This window comes from Antedon bifida, chromosome 7 (genome assembly GCF_963402885.1).
Source record: "Antedon bifida chromosome 7, ecAntBifi1.1, whole genome shotgun sequence".
In the NCBI taxonomy this organism is placed as follows: Eukaryota; Metazoa; Echinodermata; class Crinoidea; order Comatulida; family Antedonidae; genus Antedon; species Antedon bifida.
In genome coordinates, this window is record NC_136232.1 from 19,817,949 (window position 1) to 19,843,787 (window position 25,839).

Below are 25,839 nucleotides of genomic sequence, written 5' to 3' on the forward strand. Positions count from 1 at the left end.
AACCACCACGTCCACCAGAGAGAGTAAAAATTCACACGGTGTCACGCTTTGACGACAGTTTAGACAAGACTGATGCGGTGAAACGTTTGAAAATATTTTTTTTTTAAAGTTATATAAAATCACCATTGTGATTGGTTGTTTATTTTATGAAGCTACTATTCTCAGATTGAAAGGCCGTTTTAATGTTACGTAATACGTTTTTGTTCATTCATAACAGAAGATGATGCCGCCGGAGCGGAAGCACAGTCCGAAAAACAGATGAGAACGGGACTTACCTGTGTTCTTTTGTCACTTGACACTGGGTGGAAACAGATGTGGAATTTCATGACACGAGCAAGCTTAGGCCTAGAATTCACAAGCCTATCACTGCTTGTCAAAAACTATGTACTATCCTGGGCCTAGATATTTTCTTATTAGTGAAAGAGGAACTTCATTGAATCACTAATTATGACTGTTCACCGAAAAATGTCCCAATCCAACTCGCTCCTTTCCTATTTTTTTGTCTTGGTGACAATTGGAAGGTTGATACCATGTTGTGGTAAGTTGCTGTTTATCCTTTATTTATAATTGCTTAGGACTTTAGGTTTGTTGTTTTATTTTTATATTATTTTATCATTGTGTGTGTGTAGCCTAAACTACAAAAAAAGTGTTAATGTAACATTAGACACTATAAAAATGTGATGTGCCCAAATACGATAGTGATATGCTTAAATATGGTAGTGATATAACATCATCATGTCCACATCACATTTTTTTGTCACATACAGTTTGATTGTGTAGACAGAGAATCCCTTTCACATATTAAAAAATGTAAACATAATTGTAATGTGTAGATGAAATACATTTGATTGTGTAGACAGAGAATCCCTTTCACATATTAAAAAATGTAAACATAATTGTAATGTGTAGATGAAATACATTTTCATCTTGTATTTTAATTTAAGGTCCACCTGATAATAAGGTCTTTTTAAAATACAGGTTTATTTCTGAAAACTTTGGTGACCTTTAGCGATTTTGTAATCATTTCATTTTTAAGGTGAATATGAGATAAACTATGTAAAAAATATTTCACAACTTTTTAAAACAATGGTTGGTTATAACTGCCATTCTAGCCAATACATGTTATAACAGATGAAATGGTTGGTTATAGAAAAACATTACAGCGTACCTTTTATTTTTAATTTTGCTTTCATCTCGGGAAGTGTCTTGTAATTTTATTATTAGTATTTTTATTATTATATTAAGTTATTAAATTGTAAGTTATTAAAATCTGAATATTTTATAGGATAAACTTGTTAGTGTACTCAAATGATATATTGAATTGATAAATAACAACTCTATATTTGGAGATACCCTTGATTTGTTTTAACACTTTGACTGCCAGAGGTTTTTCCAGTTAGAAACTGCCACCGCCAGCGTTTTTAGCCCAATTCGATGTTTTTATTAAAGCTGATTGAAACCATGTATGTGATCTGATTTATATGTAATTTAGACTAAAATAATCATAAAGATTTTAGCTTTACAATGGTACCAAGAACGATTTTTAAATCGCAATATGTAAATCGTAATAGTAAAATGAAAGTTACCCACTTTTTTAGTTTTTCGTAGTTTCGCGCAAGAAAGTCAAGATATTTTGTGCAAGACATCACAATATGAAAATATCGCCCGGTGAGATCAACAAACAACAAAAAAGTTACTTACATGGCACCGATAGGCCTATAAAAACAAGTTATCACTATCGAAAAATGTATTACATTTTATAAATCATAAATCTTCGCCAAAATCCACATAGTAAAGACACCAGGCCTAGTTAACCAGGCCTAAAGTTGGTCCGGAACCGTTTTACGACTAGGCCTAGGCTAGACTAGTACTACTAGCCTAGATGGTAAACTGATGATAATATCCATACCATTTCAAAACAAGTTTGTTGCGTGAAACTCGGTCACTTTCAGTAAAACACCAAAACAATTAGGGTATACATACAATAATAAAATTAAAGACTTCATATTGAAAATGACTCCATTATTTTTTATTCAGATAACAAACATGTCAATCCACAAAAACCTTTGTTTTGCTTCGGCGGCATAGCTAGCGCGCGACCGATACACAATGCGCCAAGCCATCGCTCTACGCGCTACTGTGATGCGCGGTGTTTGTTATTTCGACAGGTACCATTTTGACAGTCGTTCGTAACCAGATTAGTTACTTTCAAATTGTAAAATATTGACGGTCCTAACCGAATATAGTGTTCATATTTATAGTATATACCAATAATTAACCTATCTACCGGATTTCGTAAAAAAACGCGAAAAACGAAGATCTTCGTGTTTGGCAGTCAAGCGTTGTGTTTCCAAAAACGAAGATCTTCGTGTTTGGCAGTCAAAGTGTTAAAGGTATTCTATTTAAAAAATATATTAGGAATATTTTTTAGTACAGAAATTAACTGTATACGATGTGGGATTGCTTCATTATACATAATGTTCAATAGTAGTACAGCACGCAATATAATACTGCCAAGCATTAAAAAAAGAGGAAGGCCATTTGACTATTAATACATGGCTTTAGGGTATAATAAATAACATAAAAAGCCAGATAGTGATTTTTGATTATGCAAAGCTGTGCTGGACTCTTTTGTAGTATCGCTATTCACATACAGAGAGAACACAAAACTAATAACTAAATCCAATATTGTATGAGATACTGTACTCAACAGATGTTACACAGGGAACATTTGTGGTTTACATGGCAACTGAATAAGTATTGATTGAAAACGAATTCAGTTTACCAATCTGATTTTAAATCAACATTTTTTTTTTAAGATTATTATATTTTATAGAAAAGGAATCGATGATATTTAAAAACTTGTATGCTGCTTTTTATTTTATAAATCTTTTGATTTTGGATTTATTATAGCATTTACTTTTCGCATCAAAATTGTAGAATGCAATTACTATAGTGGTACAGTCCAGGGTCGGGATAACATTCATTTATGGCAATTTTATATGAAGGTTTTTTAATTTGTTTCTATGAATGATGAAAAGCAAAGAAGATTGGTTTGTTTTATAAAAAAATTCAAAATATATAAAAATGTATAAATCACAACATATAATTATTATAATATAACTATTTTTTTGAAGACTTCCTACAGACATGTTTCGTTTTTAATAATCAGAAAATACCAACAAAATCTATGATGAGCGCCTAAAATAATTAAATATGGCATTGGAGGTACTATAGTAGAATGAGGAGGGGATAATTGCTATAAGGTGTAAAAACTAATTTATTTGTGTTTAAAACAGTACATTTAAACAAAAATTGTCTTTATTTTTGTTTTTATTTTCTCCTCATATTGATGCATTTAGTTATGTTACTTTTCAAATATTAATAATTATAAGTTATATAGAAAACAAATTTATGTCATTTGTGTTTAAAGCAGTACATTTCTTTTATTTCTGCTGTTTTGGTTTTTATTTTCTCCTCATATTGATGCATTATGTTCATTTTTCAAATGTGTTTAAAGATGTATTGTCCCCCAAAAGCATGAAAAATGAAGATTAATTAAATCAGACTTTGAATAGGTTATTTTGTAGTTTTAATATTATTTTTATTTAAATGCACTTCCGTAGAAAAAAAAACGAAAAAAAGTAATGTTTTCACTTATAAAATGACAAAATAAACAGTTAAATTCAATCAAAAACCCATGGCTGGCAGCCAATTTGACTATTTTTTGCTTTAAATTACAGTTTTTTAGGTAAATACATTTTTTCGATCCAATTTTTGGTCAAAGTGGATAACTATTATGTTACATTAAAATGGCATATATATACATATATTTTTTTTAGGGGGACAATACATCTAATATTGTAAGTTTATCGAAAACTTTAATCAACAGTTATTGTTGTTTGGCTGCAGAAACCATGTTCCATTCTCTTCTATGAAAACTATATTTACAATTCAATGGTTTCACATGTTGATTAATTAAAGATATGTATAAAAGTTTTTCACATTTTTTTTTAATATGCTATTTTGACCAAAAAATTCAACATAACAAAAAATTATTTACCTGAGGAAAAAAATGAAATTTAAAGCCAAAAAATAAAATTGGTTGAATTTGTGAAGTGAAGACATTACTGTTTTTCTTTCTTTATTAAAAAATCTGATTTGGTATTAATACTTCATTTTTCATGATTTTGGGAACAATAACTCTTTACTGTAATATACATAATACAACATTTTCTTCTTAAATACTAGTTTTACTAATCATATATATTATATATATACACTGTATCTTAAATAAATTAGCATATTATTGTAATAGGTGGGGATTGGTAGTTAACATTGACAAAAGTAAAATAATAGTATTTAAAAAAAATGGAAAACTTAAGAACTACGAAAAGTGGAATTATCTTGGTAAAGAAATTGAAATAGTAAAATCTCTTAAATATCTTGGAGTCACTTTCGATTGTTCAGGAAATTGGGAAAAGGCCAGAGAACAAAATAATACACAGGCTAATAAAGCACTTTTCTCACTCAAAAATATAGTATATCAGAAATATGGACATCTACCAGTGAATATTTGGAACTACTTATTTGATGTTAAAATAAACCCAATTATACTGTATGGTAGTGAAATATGGGGAAAACTAAACAACAAAAAAATTGATGATATTCAAAATAATTTCTGTAGATATGTTTTAGGGGTCGGGAAATCAGCCACAAATGTTTCAATTAGAGGAGAATGTGGACGATTCTCTTTATCAATCGAAAGTGTACTCAATGTTATTCGTTATTGGGTAAGACTAGTAAATATGAACGAGGACAAATATGCGAAGAAATGTTATAAATCTCAACTTCATAAAGCGCAAAATAATAGTAATTGCTGGGTAAGCGATGTAAAGCATATGTTATGCTCTATTGGTCATGGAAACATATGGTTTTCACAAAATAATGTCCTTGATAAATTTTATATAATTAATAAAATAAAAGAAAGGCTAACCGATATGGAACGCCAATCCTTTCATGAAAGCATAAATATTTCTTCAAAATTAAGATATTATAAAATGTTCAAAAACAATTTCGGAGTAGATGGATACTTACTACAGACCCTTGATACTAGATATAAGCGAGCTTTAAGTCAACTAAGACTGGGCACACTTCAACTAGAGGTAGAAAAGGGAAGATGGAAAAGAATAGAGCGCAGCAATAGGTTATGTAAAATATGTAATATAAATGAAGTTGAAGATGAATATCATTTTGTTACGGTTTGCTCTCGTTACAAGGAAATCAGAAAAAAATTTATACCTTCTTTATTTTTTGAAAATCCAAATACTTTTAAATTCTGCCGTTTAATGTCATCACAGGATCCAGTAATTATTGCTAATCTATCTAAATATATTTATCATGCTTATAAGTTAAGATATATGTTTTGCTTAGAGAACGAAATTAATTAATTCATTTATCTTGTGACCATAAATTGCTTTATTTTTCAATGTAATTATTATTTTGTTAATTACTAGGGGCCAGAGGCCTAAAGTTAATAAAGTCAGGCGATAAGCCTGAATGAATGAATGAATGTATCTAAAAATATATCTTACTCTATGCTTAGAAAGTTATTTTTAATTATAATTATATTTAGCACCAGCCATCTAAAAAGCTGTCGTATATTATACAAGAGCTTTTTAGATGGCTGTACTTTATATGCTATACTATAAAGAATTTTGAATTGAATATAATAGTATAAACAACATAGAAACCTTAGTTACTAACTTCATGTTTTCCTTAAAATACCAAATTGACTTACATACAGTAAGCTGTCATTAAGGTAGCAAATCATGCAGGTAATTATGTAAGAATACAACTATTTGCTCATTTATTTCTGTCTATGGAGAAGTTCAATATTTTCTTAGTTATGCTGTACAATATGTATTGATTTTACTGGATCACACAACTCTCTTCATTATAAAGCACCTTTTGTGTTTTAGGAATCATCTGCTTCATTAGGTCATATCATCGTCTGTTTCAACTTCAATAGCGTCCTTATGTTACATGTATATTGCGTTATTTTAATAGGATAATTAATATCAATTTAGTATCTGTTGAAAGTGTAACAGGATTTGTTAAGCAATGTAATTAATTCTATGTAATAAATCTTATATTTCTTTCTTATTTATGTTCTTATTAATAAGAAAGATTGATTATTTTTGTTCCCTAAAACATGAAAAATAAAGATTTAAAGGCTAGGTGCAGCCTTTTTTTTTCAACTTCAGATTTTTATTTTCATGCTATAGCAAAAATTATCCACCGTATATCCACCATCTTTTTTCACCTTCTAGGGAGTCACCAGACATGTTATTACATTAGGTTAAACTACCTAACTACTGTTTTTTATGGCAGAATTTTGCCAAATTTTGTATTTTACCAAATTAAGAGAAATTCATGTTTTTTCGTCTTGATTTCAGTTACAAATTTTTGATTTATATACAATTAACCAGATATTATATTTAAAATTCATGCCCGTACCTGAGCTTTAATAATAAAATCAAACATTGAATAGGTCATTTTGTAGATTTATTATAAAAGTTATTCAGTTTTCCTGAAAAAGGGGATTGTGTTGTAAAAAAAAAGAAAATTTTTAAACTGTTAAATTTAACCAGTAAATTAAAAAAATAATGTTTCTGTTAACTTGATTACAGTTTATCAGGTAATTGTTTAATACTAAGCTAATATAATTATAAATATCATACTTATTTGTAGTAGTTATAGTTTAGTACTGTATATTGTAGCAACAGTATAACTAACGCTGTCTATTGTAAAGCTCTGTCTGCACTATCAAATTTGACAAAAAATATGTATGCCCAAATTAGGTAATGATATGACATCAGTTCCATATTATTATGAGCACATCAAGTTTGAAAGTGTAGACAGAGCTTAAAATAAACAGATAAGTTGACTAATGTCGAGCTCTTTGAACCTCATCAATTAAACAAAAAAGCCAATAATTGTAACCAAGAAAAGAAACTAATGGCATAGATATATTCTGAGACATGAGTGTTTTACTTAAAGTATTGGAATGATGAATGGAAGGGAAGGTTCCAAGAGAAAAAAAGGTTAAGGGTACATTCACATGTACGGCATAATAAGACTGGCGTGACTTATGCAAATGCTAAGCCATGGATTAAAATGCCCATTTGTTCACACGTACGGTGTTTTCGTATATTAATAAATGGCTTTAAAAACGAAACTGTCCAAGTATCGTTTAAAGAAACACACACGAAGTAATAGGTAAATATCTTAAGGTCAAAATTATTCAAGCATCACTGGAGTTAGCTCCGTGGCGTTAGTTAAGATGGGGTATATAGCTGTCATTAATAACTCCAAGGATGTGACGTAGTGAGTTGCGTTATAACGCCACTGTCTAGTTCACACACAAAGCGTAGGCTGCGCAAGGCGTAGGCTATGCAAAGCTTTGATGATGGTTGCTGACATCAATGAGAGTAGAAGAATTCATGAGAATTAGAACAGAGATCAAGTATAATGGCAAAGAATTTTTTAGGCAGAATATTTTTAATGAAGAATTTCAACCTGTTAACTTGTTTTGTGGTTTTGTACTTTTTGGTGAATACTGAATGGTGAATATTCCATTATCATTAATTGTCTATTTTGTTTTCTTAAGTCCAAAATTATAATTGTGATGTTAATTTTAAATTAAAAATTCAGAACTGGAATATTTGGCATTTGTTCAAATTTGGTTTGAAAACATAAATGGATGTAAAGCACTGAAGGAGAGGAATTCATTTAGACCAGCAAAACTATAAAATATTCAACAAAACAAATGATTTAAATTTAAATGCCGTCAAGCTATCTTTTGGTTAAACCCATAGAAAAACAAAGTGATTGTTACCAAAACAAAAGTACTGTAAATAGATTAATAGTATTTTGTAAACAATTAACTGTATTCAAAGTGTGATATCATGTAGAGTTTATTAAATATACACTCAACGTAACTGAGATAACTGTAGGTTGTATAATATACCCACATGAGTAATTGATTTTGACCAAAGTTCAAGCAACTGTTAATTTCCATAGCAACTCACTAAGCAACCATTGGGGTTCAATAACAAAATGTTACATCTAAACTGGCATGGAGCTACATAGAACTAAATACCTTCATAATACTAACATTGATGTTTGAGAATTTACTGTAAATTATAATAATTAAATTTTTGCTCCCCACGAAAATAATTTGTTAACATTTTTTTGTTGAATATGCCATTTTAATGTCACATAATAGTTATTCAATTTTACCAAAAATTAGATAAAAAGAATATTATTTACCTGAAAAAATAGTAATAATTACTATTTTTAAAAACCAAACAAAATAGTCAAATAGTTTTTTGTTGAATTTAACCATTTATTTTGGTTTTTTTTTGTGAAAACACTTTTTTGTTTTGTTTTTTATTCTACGGAAGTCATAACTTTGTTAAAACTAAAGAAATGGCCTATGCAAGGTGTGATTTTATTAATCTTTATTTTTCATGTTTTGGGTGGACAGTAGATCTTTAACACATGAATTAGATTTGCTAATTTTATTCCCTAGAACCTAGAATTGGTGTGGTTCCTTTTTTTTTTAGAATTACATACTGTCTTTTTAAAGTATAGTATTTAAAAAAAGGAATTGCATTTTACAAAAGAATCATAGAACATATTTTTCTTCACTCAGTTAAAAAAAAACAATATTAGTTGGTTTTGTCAACATTATAGCCATATATAAAAAACAAATAAAAAATCCATTTTCCCACTAGACTACGGTATAGAACAATACAGATAAAATAGTGTTAAAAAGATTTTAACAACATTCAATGTTAATGTAGTGTATATTAAATGTTTCCGATGCTATGAACATCATACATGCAATTAGTTTTAATAATTAATACAATTTTTTTAAAGGAATCTATTATAACAAAGAAAAGAGGTGACAGACACAAGTTTCATTTTTTGCTATAAGTTATGAAAAAATGATGGCCACAGTCAGATAGTTATAAACAATCTGTTATATATCAAATTGTAATTGTAAGAATCATACTCCAACAAAATAATACACTTTTGCCAAATTTTTTTTGTCTGTATAAATTAAAACTTAAAAATATTAATTTATAAATAATAGTTGACAATTGACGTATTTAAGGCAAATACAAAAGAATAGATATACTTAGAACAGTTTAATCACAATACCATTACCAGCAGAAATATTTCAGAATATCAATTATTTAGAAATTAAGAATATGCTGAATAACTTAACTACATTACTACTACTGTACTTCTCATGTGTGTCAGTCAATTAATCATCGAATAATAATAATAATAATAACTTTTTTTCATAATATTCAAACAGAATTTATTAAATTGAAAAGCGTAGTAATAAATCATGAGGATTATTGTGATTTTGTTACTATGACATCCAACAAACTTGGCACATCATAAATAATAAAATTGTTTGTATATGTAATCAATAGTTTAGAGCACATAAAGATATTAAGAAGTCTTTGGCATTCTATCCAACTACTGTACAGTAAAAGTGTATAGTGTATTGTTGACATAATAGAACACCAGGTGTTAGCTCAAGATGAGCGAGATTTAACTTGTCATAAATTAAAAATGTACACTGTATAATAGTCTAATTTGTTCTTATAGCATGAATAATATGAGTGACGGTACCTTGGGTTGGGTACCATTTCATTAATATTGGTTTATCCAGCAAAACTGAACATCTCTGTTGACATTTGGATGCATTTTGGTTCCACAATGCTTTATTCAATATTCAATTCATACTTTATATTGCCCGGCGGGAAGTTATTATACATGAAGGTTTCTGATTGATAAGGGCATAGGTTGCGCCTGCAAAATTGTGTGTAGTACCAATGCGCACCCTATTGTTGATGTCGTGAATGACACGCATTGAAGTTTCTGTGTCTATTTCATGACTAGAGTGAGTTGCCGAGCGGTTTAGAAAGTGGAACTGTTATCCAGCTACAACATCAGCAGGGGTTCGAGGCTCACTCGTTCCATGGTTGTGGTGGTAGAACAATTCTTCTCAGATAAGGTCCAGTGTATACACATTGCTTGTGTGCACAAGTAGGGGTTACCCCGGTGTACTACTGCACCTTATTTTTTTTCTACACAACATTGCTTACTACAGCAGCTGTTGTGATAATAACATCATGTTTGCTATTGTGAAAGCTATTCACCAAAACAGTGTGACAATTACAAGCAAAACTAAGCATCACATACATTTAAAGAAAATTCTACCTGTATTCTCTGGTTGTTGGCATTACGGAAGTTCACAGGTTGTGCCGAAATTCCAGAGAAAATTTGTTTCTGCATCCACATACAGAAGTATGTAATTTAAGTCGGCAATGTAAAAGTGCAATAATAAATTTCTTATAAGATAATTTTTTGTATTGAATCTAAAAGAAAATTACAAGAAAAAAAATTACACTGCTGTGGGTATCAATGGTACTGGTTCAAGTAACCGTCTTTATAGAGCCATTTGGTAGCCATTGACATAATGTTGGCATTTGTATACCATCATTTTTTAGAGTGACATTTAAACACAAACATCGTTTTGCAACAATGGCTGGATTTCAATAAAGATACAAATACAATTTAAAAAAATCTGAATCAATACCATAATATACTAATTTGATATTGATATTACTGATATTTTAATATGATACACTGAAACTTAGTGTTACAACTCTTGTGTAATAAATCTAAAGAAAAATTGATTGATTCTTCAGAAGGGTTTAATCATCATGTCATACTGTTAATTAACAACCATGAATACACCTCCCTATTGGTTATTGCTTTATAATTCACTAATTCGTAACTCGGCTTTGCTTAATGAAGACGGTAATTGATATTGCTGTTGAAGTGGCTGAATGAAACGGAAGGAGTGAAAAATCAATACATTGAATATTTCGAGCTTGGCAATACTCATGATAAATATTTGTTTTTATAAGCCAATTATGACGTCAGCAGACATCAGTAGTGAATGTCTATTTCGTGCAGATTATCTACAATATCATGTTCTCCTCAAAGAGCGAGTTGTAATTGAGACATTTATACTTTTCCATGTCTTGGAAAAGTGGGTTTGGGTGGGAGGCGGGGAGAGTGGGTGTGCTCCATTTGAGGGGTTTGAATTTTTCTTTCTTGTTTTTTTTTTTAGTTTATGTTGCGCTTTGAGGAGAATAGGCTATTGACAGTTTAGGCCTATCCAGGTAAAGCGGTATAAGTTGGTTTCATAGACACAGTTATTGGTAACTTTAGTTGGTAGGAACCAACTTACCGGGTAAAAACTAAGCCTAAATGGGCCAATCACAGGGTCATTGCCATCATTACGATTGGTAAAGGTATCAATCTGACTTTTTCACAGAGTCATTTGATAATGATTCGGGTTGGGTCAATCGGCTCAGCTACAGTGATTAAATTCAGGTTGTTCCCTTTCCTTGTGATCACTGCACCACTTTATTTTTCATGGCTACAGCACTGCCACTCCTAAACCATGTGCCAAGTTGTCTATGTCAGGCTTACCTGTATAAACCAACAATAGCCATGCATTACCAAGGTACGTTATGAAAAGATAAACAATTAGAATGGCATAACTAAGGCATGACAACATATATTTTTATCTGTAGGTTCCCAATTAAGTGACAATCTATCCATGAACACTACTGAATTGCTGTCAACAGTATATGTCACCGAGATAGAAGTATTGTCATCAATGGAAACAACAGAACTTTATCTTTCCACCATAGCAACACCAAGCCTATCAACTGAGGTAAATTTTGTTTACATATTTGGTTCTGTATCATAATACTGTATTTTTAATTTGCATACAGTAGCATCTTCAATTTACATACCGGTATTTTACACCTCTTTCTGAATAGTGTTTTTCTACTATAATTGAAAAAAGTTCAGAAGCGTTAGATTTTTTCTTTTTTTTTTTTTTTTTTTTTTTTTAAAGTAATGGTGGCATATCATAAAAGGACATCTTTATTTTGTCCATACAAATTCAAATATTGTAGACACAAAACCTGTTTTGTTTTTTAAAATATAATATTGGTTAAAAAACAAATGGAGTAAAGAGAGCATACAGCTGTATGTAAATGAGCATTTGTAATGGGGAGATATTACTGTATTATTGCTGCATGAAAGTTTTTTAGAACGTTTTGTACCCTTAGCTTTGTTAATTGTGCATGTTTTATGTAAATATACAATTACTTATATGTTGTGTTAATGCATGGTTGTTGTTAATATTGTATTGATGTACATGCTATTATTTTAATAATGTTTGTTAGTCAAAATGTGTGTTCAGTTTAATATAACATATTTCAATATTATTTGAGCCATTATAATATTAATATACTTAAGCTTAAATTAAAAAATATTCATATTAATAACATACCTATTTGTGTTATAACCAACCAAATAATTCTTTAGTATCTAGTTGTTTTATATATAGATTTAATATGTTTGCACAATCCGTTTATAGATCTCTCTGTGTTTGTACATTTGAAATTCATATTGACACCTGGAAATTTGCATAAATTTAATAAACCAGCTATAACTGTTAGAGAGATCTGTATTTGTATTGTCAAGTTACAGTGCATCTGTGTTGTGAAATGCTTGTTGTGGTGTAGTAAATGTATTCACATTAATGTTCACAGGTGTTGTCAGCTTCACACTCACTTTCAGGCACAAATGGTAACATTGCTTTTAACATTCACCCTTCAATTGCTAGTCATACTAACCTCAATCACGCACACTCACTTGGCGATGAAGTGTCAAAAATGTCACCGTTACACTTAAACAAGGAAGGAGTTATTGTAAAGACTGAATACATCACTTCTGAAGTTTTTGATACTATGTTTTATACTGCACCAACACCAAATAGCAACGAAATTTCACTTTCAAAATTAAAAACGTTTTAACAATCACCTTTTGTTACGTCAACTAATTTAATGACATCTGAAATATTTGAAACTAAATTCATCACAGAGATTGTTTTCTCTATTGAGTTTGAAACATCTTTATCTGCTCCTGTTCTGTCAACTGGTGAAATTAATCTAATGACATCTGAAGTATTTGAAACTGACTTTGTCACAGAGATCGTTTCCTCTATCGAGACAGTTCAACCATCACCTTCATCTGCTCCTGTTATGTCAACTGGTGACATTAATCTAATGACATCTGAAATATTTGAAACTGAATTTGTCACAGAGATTGTTTCCTCTATCGAGACAGTTCAACCATTACCTTCATCTGCTCCTGTTATGTCAACTGGTGACATTAATCTAATGACTTCTGAATTATTTGAAACTGAATTTGTCACAGAGATCGTTTCCTCTGTTGACACAGTTCAACCATCACCTTCATCTGCTCCCGTTATGTCAACTGGTGACATTAATCTAATGACATCTGAAATATTTGAAACTGAATTTGTCACAGAGATCATTTCCTCTATTGACACAGTTCAACCATCACCTTCATCTGCTCCTGTTATGTCAACTGGTGACATTAATCTAATGACATCTGAATTATTTGAAACTGAATTTGTCACAAAGATCGTTTCCTCTATTGACACAGTTCAACCATCACCTTCATCTGTTCCTGTTCTGTCAACTGGTGACATTAATCTAATGACATCTGAAGTATATGAAACTGATTTTGTCACAGAGATTGTTTCCTCTATCGAGACAGTTCAACCATCTCCTTCATCTGCTCCTGTTATGACAACTGGTGACATCAATCTAATGACATCTGAATTATTTGAAACTGAATTTGTCACAGAGATTGTTTCCTCTATTGAAACAGTTCAACCATCACCTTCATCTGCTCCTGTTATGTCAACTGGTGACATTAATCTAATGACATCTGTTCCTGTTCTGTCAACTGGTGACATTAATTTAATGACATCTGAAGTATATGAAACTAAATTTGTCACAGAGATTCTTTCCTCTATTGAGACAGTTCAACCATCACCTTCATCTGCTCCTGTTATGTCAACTGGTGACATTAATCTAATGACATCTGAATTATTTGAAACTGAATTTGTCACAAAGATCGTTTCCTCTATTGACACAGTTCAACCATCACCTTCATCTGTTCCTGTTCTGTCAACTGGTGACATTAATCTAATGACATCTGAAGTATATGAAACTGAATTTGTCACAGAGATTCTTTCCTCTATCGAGACAGTTCAACCATCTCCTTCATCTGCTCCTGTTATGACAACTGGTGACATCAATCTAATGACATCTGAATTATTTGAAACTGAATTTGTCACAGAGATTGTTTCTTCTATTGAAACAGTTCAACCATCACCTTCATCTGCTTCCGTTATGACATCTGGTGACAATAATCTAATGACATCTGAAGTATATGAAACTGAATTTGTCACAGAGATTGAAACAGTTCAACCATCACCTTCATCTGCTCCTGTTATGTCAACTGCTGACATTAATCTAATGACATCTGAATTATTTGAAACTGAATTTGTCACAGAGATTCTTTCTCCTATCGAGACAGTTCAACCATCACCTTCATCTGCTCCTGTTATGTCAGCTGGTGACATTAATCTAATGACATCTGAATTATTTGAAACTGAATTTGTCACAGAGATTGTTTCCTCTATTGACACAGTTCAACCATCACCTTCATCTGTTCCTGTTCTGTCAACTGGTGACATTAATTTAATGACATCTGAAGTATTTGAAACTGAATTTGCCATAGATATTGTTTCCTCTATAGAGTTTGAGACAGTTCAACCATCACCTTCATCTGCTCCTGTTATGTCAACTGGTGACATTAATATAATGACATCTGAAGTATATGAAACTGAATTTGTCACAGAGATCGTTTCCTCTATTGACACAGTTCAACCATCACCTTCATCTGATCCTGTTATGTCAACTGGTGACATTAATCTAATGACATCAGAAGTATTTGAAACTGAATTTGTAACAGAGATTGTTTCCTCTATAGAGTTTGAGACAGTTCAACCATCAACTTCATTTGCTCCTGTTATGTCAACTGGTGACAATAACCTAATGACATCTGAAGTATTTGAAACTGAATTTGCCATAGAGATTGTTTCCTCTATAGAGTTTGAGACAGTTCAACTATCAACTTCATCTGCTCCCATTATGTCATCTGGTGACATTAGTCTAATGACATCTGAAGTATTTGGAACTAAATTTTTCACAGAGATTGTTTCATCTATAGAGTTTGAGACAGTTCAACCATCACCTTCATCACCTCCTGTTATGTTAACTGGTGACATTAATCCAATGATATCTGAAGTATTTGAAACTGAATTTGTCACAGAGATTGTTTCCGCTATAGAGTTTGAGACAGTTCAACCATCACCTTCATCTGCTCCCATTATGTCATCTGGTGACATTAATCCAATGATATCTGAAGTATTTGAAACTGAATTTGTCACAGAGATTGTTTCCTCTATAGAGTTTGAGACAGTTCAACCATCACCTTCATCTGCTCCTGTTATGTCAACTGGTGACAGTAATCTAATGACATCTGAAGTATTTGAAACTAAATTTTTCACAGAGATTGTTTCCTCTATAGAGTTTGAGACAGTTCAACCATCACCTTCATCACCTCCTGTTATGTTAACTGGTGACATTAATTCAATGATATCTGAAGTATTTGAAACTGAATTTGTCACAGAGATTGTTTCCTCTATAGAGTTTGAGACAGTTCAACCATCACCTTCATCTGCTTCCATTATGACATCTGGTGACATTAATCTAATGACATCTGAAGTATTTGAAACTGAATTTGTCACAGAGATTGTTTCCTCTATAGAGTTTGAGACAGTTCAACCATCACCTTCATCTGCTTCTATTATGACATCTGGTGACATTAATCTAATGACATCTGAAGTATTTGAAACTGAATTTGTCACAGAGATTGTTTCCTCTATAGAGTTTGAGACAGTTCAACCATCGCCTTCGTCACCTCCTGTTATGTCAACTGGTGACAGTAATATAATGACATCTGAAGTATTTGAAACTGAATTTGTCACAGAGAGTGTTTCCGCTATAGAGTTTGAGACAGTTCAACCATCACCTTCATCTGCTCCCATTATGTCATCTGGTGACATTAATCCAATGATATCTGAAGTATTTGAAACTGAATTTGTCACAGAGATTGTTTCCTCTATAGAGTTTGAGACAGTTCAACCATCACCTTCATCTGCTCCTGTTATGTCAACTGGTGACAGTAATCTAATGACATCTGAAGTATTTGGAACTAAATTTTTAACAGAGATTGTTTCCTCTATAGAGTTTGAGACAGTTCAACCATCACCTTCATCACCTCCTGTTATGTTAACTGGTGACATTAATCCAATGATATCTGAAGTATTTGAAACTGAATTTGTCACAGAGATTGTTTCCTCTATAGAGTTTGAGACAGTTCAACCATCGCCTTCGTCACCTCCTGTTATGTCAACTGGTGACAGTAATCTAATGACATCTGAAGTATTTGAAACTGAATTTGTCACAGAGATTGTTTCCTCTATAGAGTTTGAGACAGTTCAACCATCACCTTCATCTGCTCCTGTTATGTCAACTGGTGACAGTAATCTAATGACATCTGAAGTATTTGAAAATGAATTTGTCACAGAGATTGTTTCCTCTATAGAGTTTGAGACAGTTCAACTATCACCTTCATCTGCTCCCGTTATGTTAACTGGTGACATTAATCCAATGACATCTGAAGTATTTGAAACTAAATTTGTCACAGAGATTGTTTCCTCTATAGAGTTTGAGACAGTTCAACCATCACCTTTATCTGCTCCTGTTATGTCAACTGGTGACATTAATATAATGACATCTGAAGTATTTGAAACTGAATTTGTCACTGAGATTGTTTCCTCTATAGAGTTTGAGACAGTTCAACCATCACCTTCATCTGCTCCCGTTATGTTAACTGGTGACATTAATCCAATGACATCTGAAGTATTTGAAACTGAATTTGTCACAGAGATTGTTTCCTCTATAGAGTTTGAGACAGTTCAACCATCACCTTCATCTGCTCCTGTTATGTCAACTGGTGACAGTAATCTAATGACATCTGAAGTATTTGAAACTGAATTTGTCACAGAGATTGTTTCCTCTATAGAGTTTGAGACAGTTCAACCATCGCCTTCGTTACCTCCTGTTATGTCAACTGGTGACAGTAATCTAATGACATCTGAAGTATTTGAAACTGAATTTGTCACAGAGATTGTTTCCTCTATAGAGTTTGAGACAGTTCAACCATCACCTTCATCTGCTCCTGTTATGTCAACTGGTGACAGTAATCTAATGACATCTGAAGTATTTGAAACTGAATTTGTCACAGAGATTGTTTCCTCTATAGAGTTTGAGACAGTTCAACCATCACCTTTATCTGCTCCCATTATGACATCTGGTGACATTAATCTAATGACATCTGAAGTATTTGAAACTGAATTTGTCACAGAGATTGTTTCCTCTATAGAGTTTGAGACAGTTCAACCATCGCCTTTGTCACCTCCTGTTATGTCAACTGGTGACAGTAATCTAATGACATCAGAAGTATTTGAAACTGAATTTGTCACAGAGATTGTTTCCTCTATAGAGTTTGAGACAGTTCAACCATCACCTTCATCTGCTCCCATTATGACATCTGGTGACATTAATCTAATGACATCTGAAGTATTTGAAACTGAATTTGTCACTGAGATTGTTTCCTCTATAGAGTTTGAGACAGTTCAACCATCACCTTCATCTGCTCCTGTTATGTCCACTGGTGACATTAATCTAATGACAACTGAAAAAGTTGAAAATGAAGTTGTCACTGAGACCCTTTCTTCTTTAGAGTTTGAAACTTTTCCATCACCTTCTCCGTCATTCTCTTTCAGTATAAATACTAATCGTTTTCTACCACAAACAACAGACACTCATTCTTTAGTGATCTTTCCTCAAACATCATCATACTCTACTACACCATTTACTAACCTACTAATGACAGAAACCAAATTTATAACCGAGTTTATAACTATAATGGACTCTTCAGTAATTTCACCTATTAAAACTACGGAAGATTTTATAAACGTCACAAGAATACAGGAAACAGGTGAGCCGTTCTTGCACACAATCTTAAACATCTGTTACTATCTATACTCCTAATCAAATAATCTTTAGTAATATATGTCACTATCTATCTAATTTCATATCATCAGGCTAATTTGTTTTCTCTCCATCCTAACATCTATTAACTCATCACACAACATTATACTACATTTGGTACTTCATCTCTGGTTATCATTTCCATACCGACAGAAACGGTATCTTCAGGTGTTGATTCATATGACTTCATGACTGAATACATTACATTCACATCCACAATTGAAATGACATCAGTCACACCAGCAGCCTCTTTGGTAAACCAGAAGGTAAGATTATACAAAGGGTAAATAGCTTTTAATTTGTTTTGGCTTGTTGAATGTAGATATTGTTTTTAATTTTGTATATTGCATGAGTTTTGGCATGAATATTGTATTGCATTGATGTTTTATTAAAAATACTTACACGTTTGATGAACAACAACCCTTGAAATGGTGTTTTTGTAATAGTTAAATCAGGTTTGTTTGTAGTACATCATATTTTTCCAAAAGGTAATAAAGTAAAGTTGAGAAATTCTTGACATTTTGGTGGTTATGCGACAACTGTTTCTGAAGTATAAATAGAGTTTATTGATATACTCTGTATGTTTTCCATGAAAAATTCTATTAGCTGGTTTATAGATGTTTTTTTAAGATTAAGATCTTTCTTAAGTTAGGAACAAATATTATTATACTTATTTTTGTCTTTCAGGTGTCTTCAGAAAAATACAACACAGACTTTCAACTAACATCTTCTACCGACAAATTGGAAACCTACACATCACTAACTTCAGATATTGAATCTTTGTGGAGTACTGTTTTTGAAACACAAGAAGTTGCAGCCTCTGATAACAACATGTTGTCAACAGTTACAGAAGAAAGCTCATATTTTTATGAAACAATATCAGAATCAAATTTTCCTGAATGGAGTACAGTATTTGTAACTAGTTATCTTCACCCTACTGAAACAGAAATTGATTCAACAGAATTGGTTGAAATACAAACGCTTTTTATGACAGAATCTGTGGATGTATCGTTATCTAGTACTCAACCTACACCGCAATTAATGGAAACAGTTACTAGTATTATTCCAACAGAAGATAATTCTTATGAATATCAAACATTAACTGAAATGGATTCATCAGAATTCAGCACTATATTGGTTGAAACACAAACGCTTTTTATGACAGAATCTGTGGATGTATCGTTATCTAGTACTCAACTTACACCGCAATTAATGGAAACAGTTACTAGTATTATTCCAACAGAAGATAATTCTTATGAATATCAAACATTAACTGAAATAGATTCATCAGAATTCAGCACTATATTGGTTGAAACACAAACGCTTTTTATGACAGAATCTGTGGATGTATCGTTATCTAGTACTCCTACACCACAATTAATGGAAACAGTTACTAGTATTATTCCAACAGAAGATAATTCTTATGAATATCAAACATTAACTGAAATGGATTCATCAGAATTCAGCACTATATTGGTTGAAACACAAACGCTTTTTATGACAGAATCTGTGGATGTATCGTTATCTAGTACTCCTACACCACAATTAATGGAAACAGTTACTAGTATTATTCCAACAGAAGATAATTCTTATCAATATCAAACAGTAACTGAAATAGATTCATCAAAATTCAGCACTATATTGGTTGAAATACAAACACTTTTTATGACAGAATCTATGGATGAATCATTATCTAGTACTCCTACACCACAATTAATGGAAACAGTTACTAGTATTATTCCAACAGAAGATAATTCTTATCAATATCAAACAGTAACTGAAATAGATTCATCAAAATTCAGCACTATATTGGTTGAAATACAAACACTTTTTATGACAGAATCTATGGATGAATCATTATCTAGTACTCCTACACCACAATTAATGGAAACAGTTACTAGTATTATTCCAACAGAAGATAATTCTTATCAATATCAAACAGTAACTGAAATAGATTCATCAAAATTCAGCACTATATTGGTTGAAATACAAACACTTTTTATGACAGAATCTATGGAGGTATCTAGTGCTTCAACACCACAATTGATGGAAACAGTTACGAGTAATCTACAGAATTCGTACCAAACATTAACTGAAGTTGATTCATCAGAATTCACCATGTTGGTTGAAACTATTTTTATGACAGAATCTATAGATGTCTCTTTACCTCGTACAGCTACCCCATCACTAATTGAAAGCTTTACTACGGATCTAGAATCTTATATGCAATCAGTTTTTACTGAAACAGTTTGGGAAACAGACAATGTTGAACTTACAAGTACTGTAGAGTATTTAGAGACAGTTGGAGAAGTTTTCCAAAGTAGTGCAACAGAAAGTGGGGCTTCCGATTTTTCAAATAATATTTCTCCAACTCAATCATTATTTAATATTCTACCTTCAGAATCACTGTATGAGTTTGAATCATATTACACAGAGATAATTGAGTCCACAGTTATTGAAAATGTTGTGACGTCAGTATCTCTGGAAACATCTGGTGTACCCTCATTTCTTTTGTTGTCATCAGAAATGAGTCAATCGAATGATGTTTCATCAACAGAAGCTTTTGCAACGACACATACTCCAGATTTCCATTTATTAACAGAATTAATTGATTCACCAGAGTCAATTTTTACTGACATTGTGACAGCCACAGAATCAATACTTGATTATTCAACAATTTTAGACACTAACAGTGAAATGATAAGTTATATACAACCTACCAAATCATTAAGCAGTTCCATACCAGATACTGCTTCAATGTATTCCATATCAAGTATACCAGAGTTGTCTTCTGAAAATATTGATATAACACCATCTACAGAAATGTCTCAAGTTTCAAGACTTGAATCATCAATAGCTGTCTCAGTTTCTGCATCAAAATCAAGTAAATCAATTATTACTCAAATTTTGGAAACCACAGAATATTTTGATTATTCAACAATATTCGACATACGCACAGATAGTCAAATGTTGTATTTAACTTCTGTACAACCAACCAAATCCTTGAATTCTGAGTTAACAGATTCACTCTTCACATCGTTGCCAGCAATAATGTCATATGTTACCCTTACTGAGGACATTATGGAATCATCAGTTTATTCAATATCAAGTATGACAGAATTGCCATCTTCTGATTTGACTTCTTCTGAAATGACCAGTTCAGTATTTCTATCATTATCAACATTGATGCCAACCCCTACACCACCGTTGTCTACAATTACACCATCACAGAATCAAACATCCCAGCCGACTACACCACAACAGAATCAAACATCCCAGCCTACTACACCACAACCGAATCAAACATCCCAGCCTACTACATCACAACAGAATCAAACATCCCAGCCTACTACACCACAACCGAATCTAACATCCCAGCCTACTACACCACAGAACCAAACATCATCACCCACTACACCGCTTCTGGATCAAACCTCACCACTCACTACACCGGATCAAACAACTATAGCACTAGAAAACCAAGTTAAGATAACTTTAAGTGTTGATGTGAACGTTGATGTACAGTCCGAATCATTTAAACTGGAGCTTAGCTATGACCTCGAAGAGTTGTATATTAAAGGAATTGAGGTCGAAACACGGAGAAGGAGACGATCTATACACCGACATGAGTATGTAGGTGGTGCAAACAACCAAGAGTTTCTTTTTCATGGACTAGTGGGTGATAGAGACAGAGTAAAAAGAAACATAGACAACTCTAGGAAAACACACAGAAGAAAAGTTAGGCAGTCAGACCCTAATTCTGATATTGAAGTTGTTGTGAGTACCATACCAATCATTTAACTCTGTATACTTGTACATGTCGTCATATTGTCTGATGTTTGTACCTACCTGCATGTTTTAATTAATGATGCAACTTGTAAAATTATCCAAAAATATGTAGAAAGAGAGAAATGGAAACTACCTGAGAATAATAAAGATTAATTATAAATTCAAAACATGTTTATTCAGGTAACTGGTGTAACAAGAGCAGATGATGATGCAACTCTAACTACTGCCAACTATTATGTCGTTGAAGACAATGCTATTGTTCCAACAGATACTGTACTAAATGCATATAATCAGTTAAACCAAAGTGATTATACAGATATATTACCATATGAGGTAAGTTAATTATTTTTATAAGCATTATTGTTACCTTATGTAAGAAAATAACACATTTTATAGGTAACACTTATTTTGTCATCATTAACAATATCAGTGTTTAAGATTACATGGATAAAATGTATATTTTGTGCCAAGCTTACCTGGATAAACCAACATAGACCATTCCCTATCTGATGAGGAATCATACATAACTTGAAAAGTAGAAATGTAAACACCCCTCTGTGAGCACTCTTAATGGACAACAACCAACCATACAGCATTACAACATCCTTTCCCTCCCTTCCCTGGCCCCCACTACTCCTCACCCTTATTGTAACATTCTGAATTCATGAAATAGATGTTTTTCCATTTACCAATTAATTATTCTTATATTGAAATAAATGATAGATTGAATTTTCTATAATGCATACAAACCTACTCTATCTTGTTGAAGGTAAAAAGAATCAGTCATACAGTATGCCCCAGTGGTATGGCGATCAAAGTAGTAGAAATGTCAAAGTTCAGGAGTTTTTTTCAGATACCCTTTTTAACAGTAAATCTTTCTTATCTGTTATTTATAAGCCAACACAGGATGTGTTGAATGGAAAGGCAGTGTCCTTCGGCGACAACATACATTATCTTGCCGTTTCGCTTTCATGAGTAGTAAATTCAGCTAAAAGCAGTAATATCTATATTTAAACATTGAAAACATTTGTAATTGCCGCTTCACTGTGAACATAAATCATGCATTTTCAACATTTAAAATTGTTATATTAGGCAACAGAGTGTAGTAAATTTTCTTTTAGAGAAATTGACTCTTTGAAATATTTATTATATATTTTTATTCACTCTAAAACTTTGCTAAATTAAAACTAAAAGTTTTTAAACTACGCCAGTCTTGCCGTGATGATGATGTTTACCCTGTGGTGCCGTTGTTATATGTTATGTTGATTTTGATGAATAAAGATCTAAAATAGTATCCACGATATTGTATGATGCCTTTTCCTTTTTACTGGCATGGATGCAGACCAGTGTTGGGGGATACCAAATGTTTATTTTTAATGTGCACAAACTTTCCATTTTGGTTTTTTTCTTTAAAATTTTAATTTAAAAAATATTTTTAAAAAGAACTTTTTTCAAGGTAAGTGAAACTATATGTAATGCTGTGTATGGCATCTAGTAGGCCTATTTATAGAAACTTATCAATCCACTGTACTTGTTACAAGTTATCACTATCGAAAAATGTATTACATTTTATAAATCATAAATCTTACATCAATGTTTCGCCAAAATCCACATAGTAAAGACACCAGGCCTAGTTAACCAGGCCTAAAGTTGGTCCGGAACCGTTTTACGACTAGGCCTAGTCTAAATACTCTTGACTATAGTGCCTTAGTATTCTAAAACATATGCGTGTAGTTATTAAGTATAAGAGTGTACTTTACAGTATGTAGTGTGGTATTTAGAGACGTTTCCATATTGATTTGTTTTTTAAATGTGCTCACATTATGCAGAGACTAGTTTAATGATTTCTTCATTTCATTTTGAATGCGATTATCTTTATGCATGAGTTGATAAACGTGTCATAGAACAAAATTAATTGACAACACCATTATTTTTCAATTTTGATGAATTGATTAAAATTGTGGTTTGTTTGCTATTAATCTTCATTTACAATTTTTTGCATTGTTTTTTGTTTAAAGAACTTTGTATTGATTTTATTGTAATGGATACCATTTTGACAGTCGTTCATAACCAGATTAGTTAATTTCAAATTGTAAAATATTAACGGTCCAGACCGAATATAGTGTTCATATTTATAGTATATACCAATAATTAACCTATCTACCGGATTTCGTAAAAAAACGCAAAAAACGAAGATCTTTGTGTTTGGCAGTCAAGCGTTGTGTTTCCAAAAACGAAGATCTTCGTGTTTGGCAGTCAAAGTGTTAAAGATTATTATCCCCCTGAAAAATAATTTTATACAATTTTTTTTGTTGAATATGCCATTTTAATTTATTTATTTTTCTGAAAATTTAAAATGGAATTTAAAGCAAAAAATAGTCAAATTGGCTGCTAGCCAAAGAATTTTTGGTTGAATTTAACCATTTATCATGTTATTTTATAAGTGAAAACATAATTTTTTTCCGTTTTTTTTTTCTACGGAAGTGATCCACTTTATTAAAACTACAAAATAACCTATTCAAAGTCTGATTTAATTAATCTTCATTTTTCATGTTTTTGGGGGACAATACATTTAAACAAGATAGATTATTGAAGAATGCTACTACTGTAAACTAACTATAAAATAAATAAACTGTATAAAGGAATATCCAGTTATCCAAATTGAATATTATTTCAATCCAAATTTAATGTTTATATAGGTTGTGGCAACGCCAAGCTATGCAGTGTCTCTTCCTTCAACGGCTTTAGCACCAACCAGAGAGCCTCATGCATCCCACGAGGATCAACTGGTCATGCTGATTAGAGTCAACAGAGATGAAGAAGAACCTGCTATTGTAGATTTGGAGAACAATCTGGAGATCCTATACATTGAAGCCGAAGGACGTGATAGGAGGAAGAAGCGTGCTATTGGCCAATCAAATGCTGTTAAAATGTTAACTGAGAAACGATATTCTTCTAAATTCTTATCTCATGGGAAAATCTTTAGTCGTAAGAAAAGAGCAACAAATGATCCAAGTGAAACGGATGAGATTTATGTGAGTTGGTTTAAATTGTGTTACATTTACAGATGTTGAGGAAAATGGAGAATATTTATTTACATTTCTTCTTTGAATTTAATTGTTCTTGCAGATCACTGATTCTCGCAGGACAACTTCAACCTCTGACGAAGTGTATATTCAGTTTTTTGTCTACTCCAACCAAGCAGTCATTGATGGAAAAACGGCTTTAGATACCTACAAACGTCTTACAACAGATAATATGAGTGCACAGCTGGGATATGAAGTAAATTTTATTATGTTTTTTAAGCTCTGTCTACACTATCAAACTTTATGTGACAAAAAAGTGTGATGTAAACCAATGGTAATGATATGCCATATGGCAGTGGTATATCATCATGTCCATATATGGGCACATGTTTGATAGTGTAGACAGCTTAGTACCACATGCACCTAACCCTAAAGGCTAGTATTAACATAACCCCTAAATATAATGAACGTCACTACTAAATGTAACTTAACATAACCTTAACTTAGTCTAAATACTCTTTTCTAGACTATAGTGCCTTAGTATTCTAAAACATATGCGTGTAGTTATTAAGTATAAGAGTGTACTTTACAGTATGTAGTGTGGTATTTAGAGACGTTTCCATATTGATTTGTTTTTTAAATGTGCTCACATTATGGAGAGACTTTTCAATGATTTCTTCATTTCATTTTGAATGCGATTCTCTTTATGCATGAGTTGATAAACGTGTCATAGAACAAAATTAATTGACAACGCCATTATTTTTCAATTTTGATGAATTGATTAAAATTGT

The 25,839-nt window shown here is 31.8% G+C and overlaps 2 protein-coding genes across 3 annotated transcripts in view; both read left to right on the top strand.

Moving 5' to 3' along the window:
* Positions 1–35: 35 nt before the first annotated feature.
* On the top strand, positions 36–20,134 carry LOC144848982 (uncharacterized). The gene is made up of 4 exons (XM_078705934.1): positions 36–538; positions 11,694–11,836; positions 18,921–20,006; positions 20,099–20,134. Exons 1-4 carry the CDS (start codon positions 448–450, stop codon positions 20,132–20,134), a joined length of 1,356 nt encoding a protein of 451 aa, XP_078562060.1. The 5' UTR covers positions 36–447.
* Positions 20,135–20,174: 40 nt separating this feature from the next.
* Positions 20,175–25,839, top strand: part of LOC144848459 (uncharacterized) — a 37,073-nt gene continuing 31,408 nt past the window's right edge. For both annotated transcript variants that reach the window (XM_078705199.1, XM_078705200.1), the window contains exons 1-4: positions 20,175–22,010; positions 22,203–22,355; positions 24,722–25,057; positions 25,152–25,304. In XM_078705199.1, the coding sequence (XP_078561325.1) occupies positions 20,235–22,010; positions 22,203–22,355; positions 24,722–25,057; positions 25,152–25,304 (2,418 nt within the window). In that variant the 5' untranslated portion in view covers positions 20,175–20,234. The remainder of the gene's footprint in view (positions 22,011–22,202; positions 22,356–24,721; positions 25,058–25,151; positions 25,305–25,839) is intronic.

Bases quoted from the DNA above. Each gene is read 5' to 3' on its own strand.
- LOC144848982 (XM_078705934.1), top strand. From the start codon at position 448: ATGACTGTTCACCGAAAAATGTCCCAATCCAACTCGCTCCTTTCCTAT. The intron at 539-11,693 runs GTAAGTTGCTGT...TTTTATCTGTAG, and splicing joins AAGGTTGATACCATGTTGTG to GTTCCCAATTAAGTGACAAT. The intron at 20,007-20,098 runs GTAACTGAAATA...ATCATTATCTAG, and splicing joins ATTCTTATCAATATCAAACA to TACTCCTACACCACAATTAA.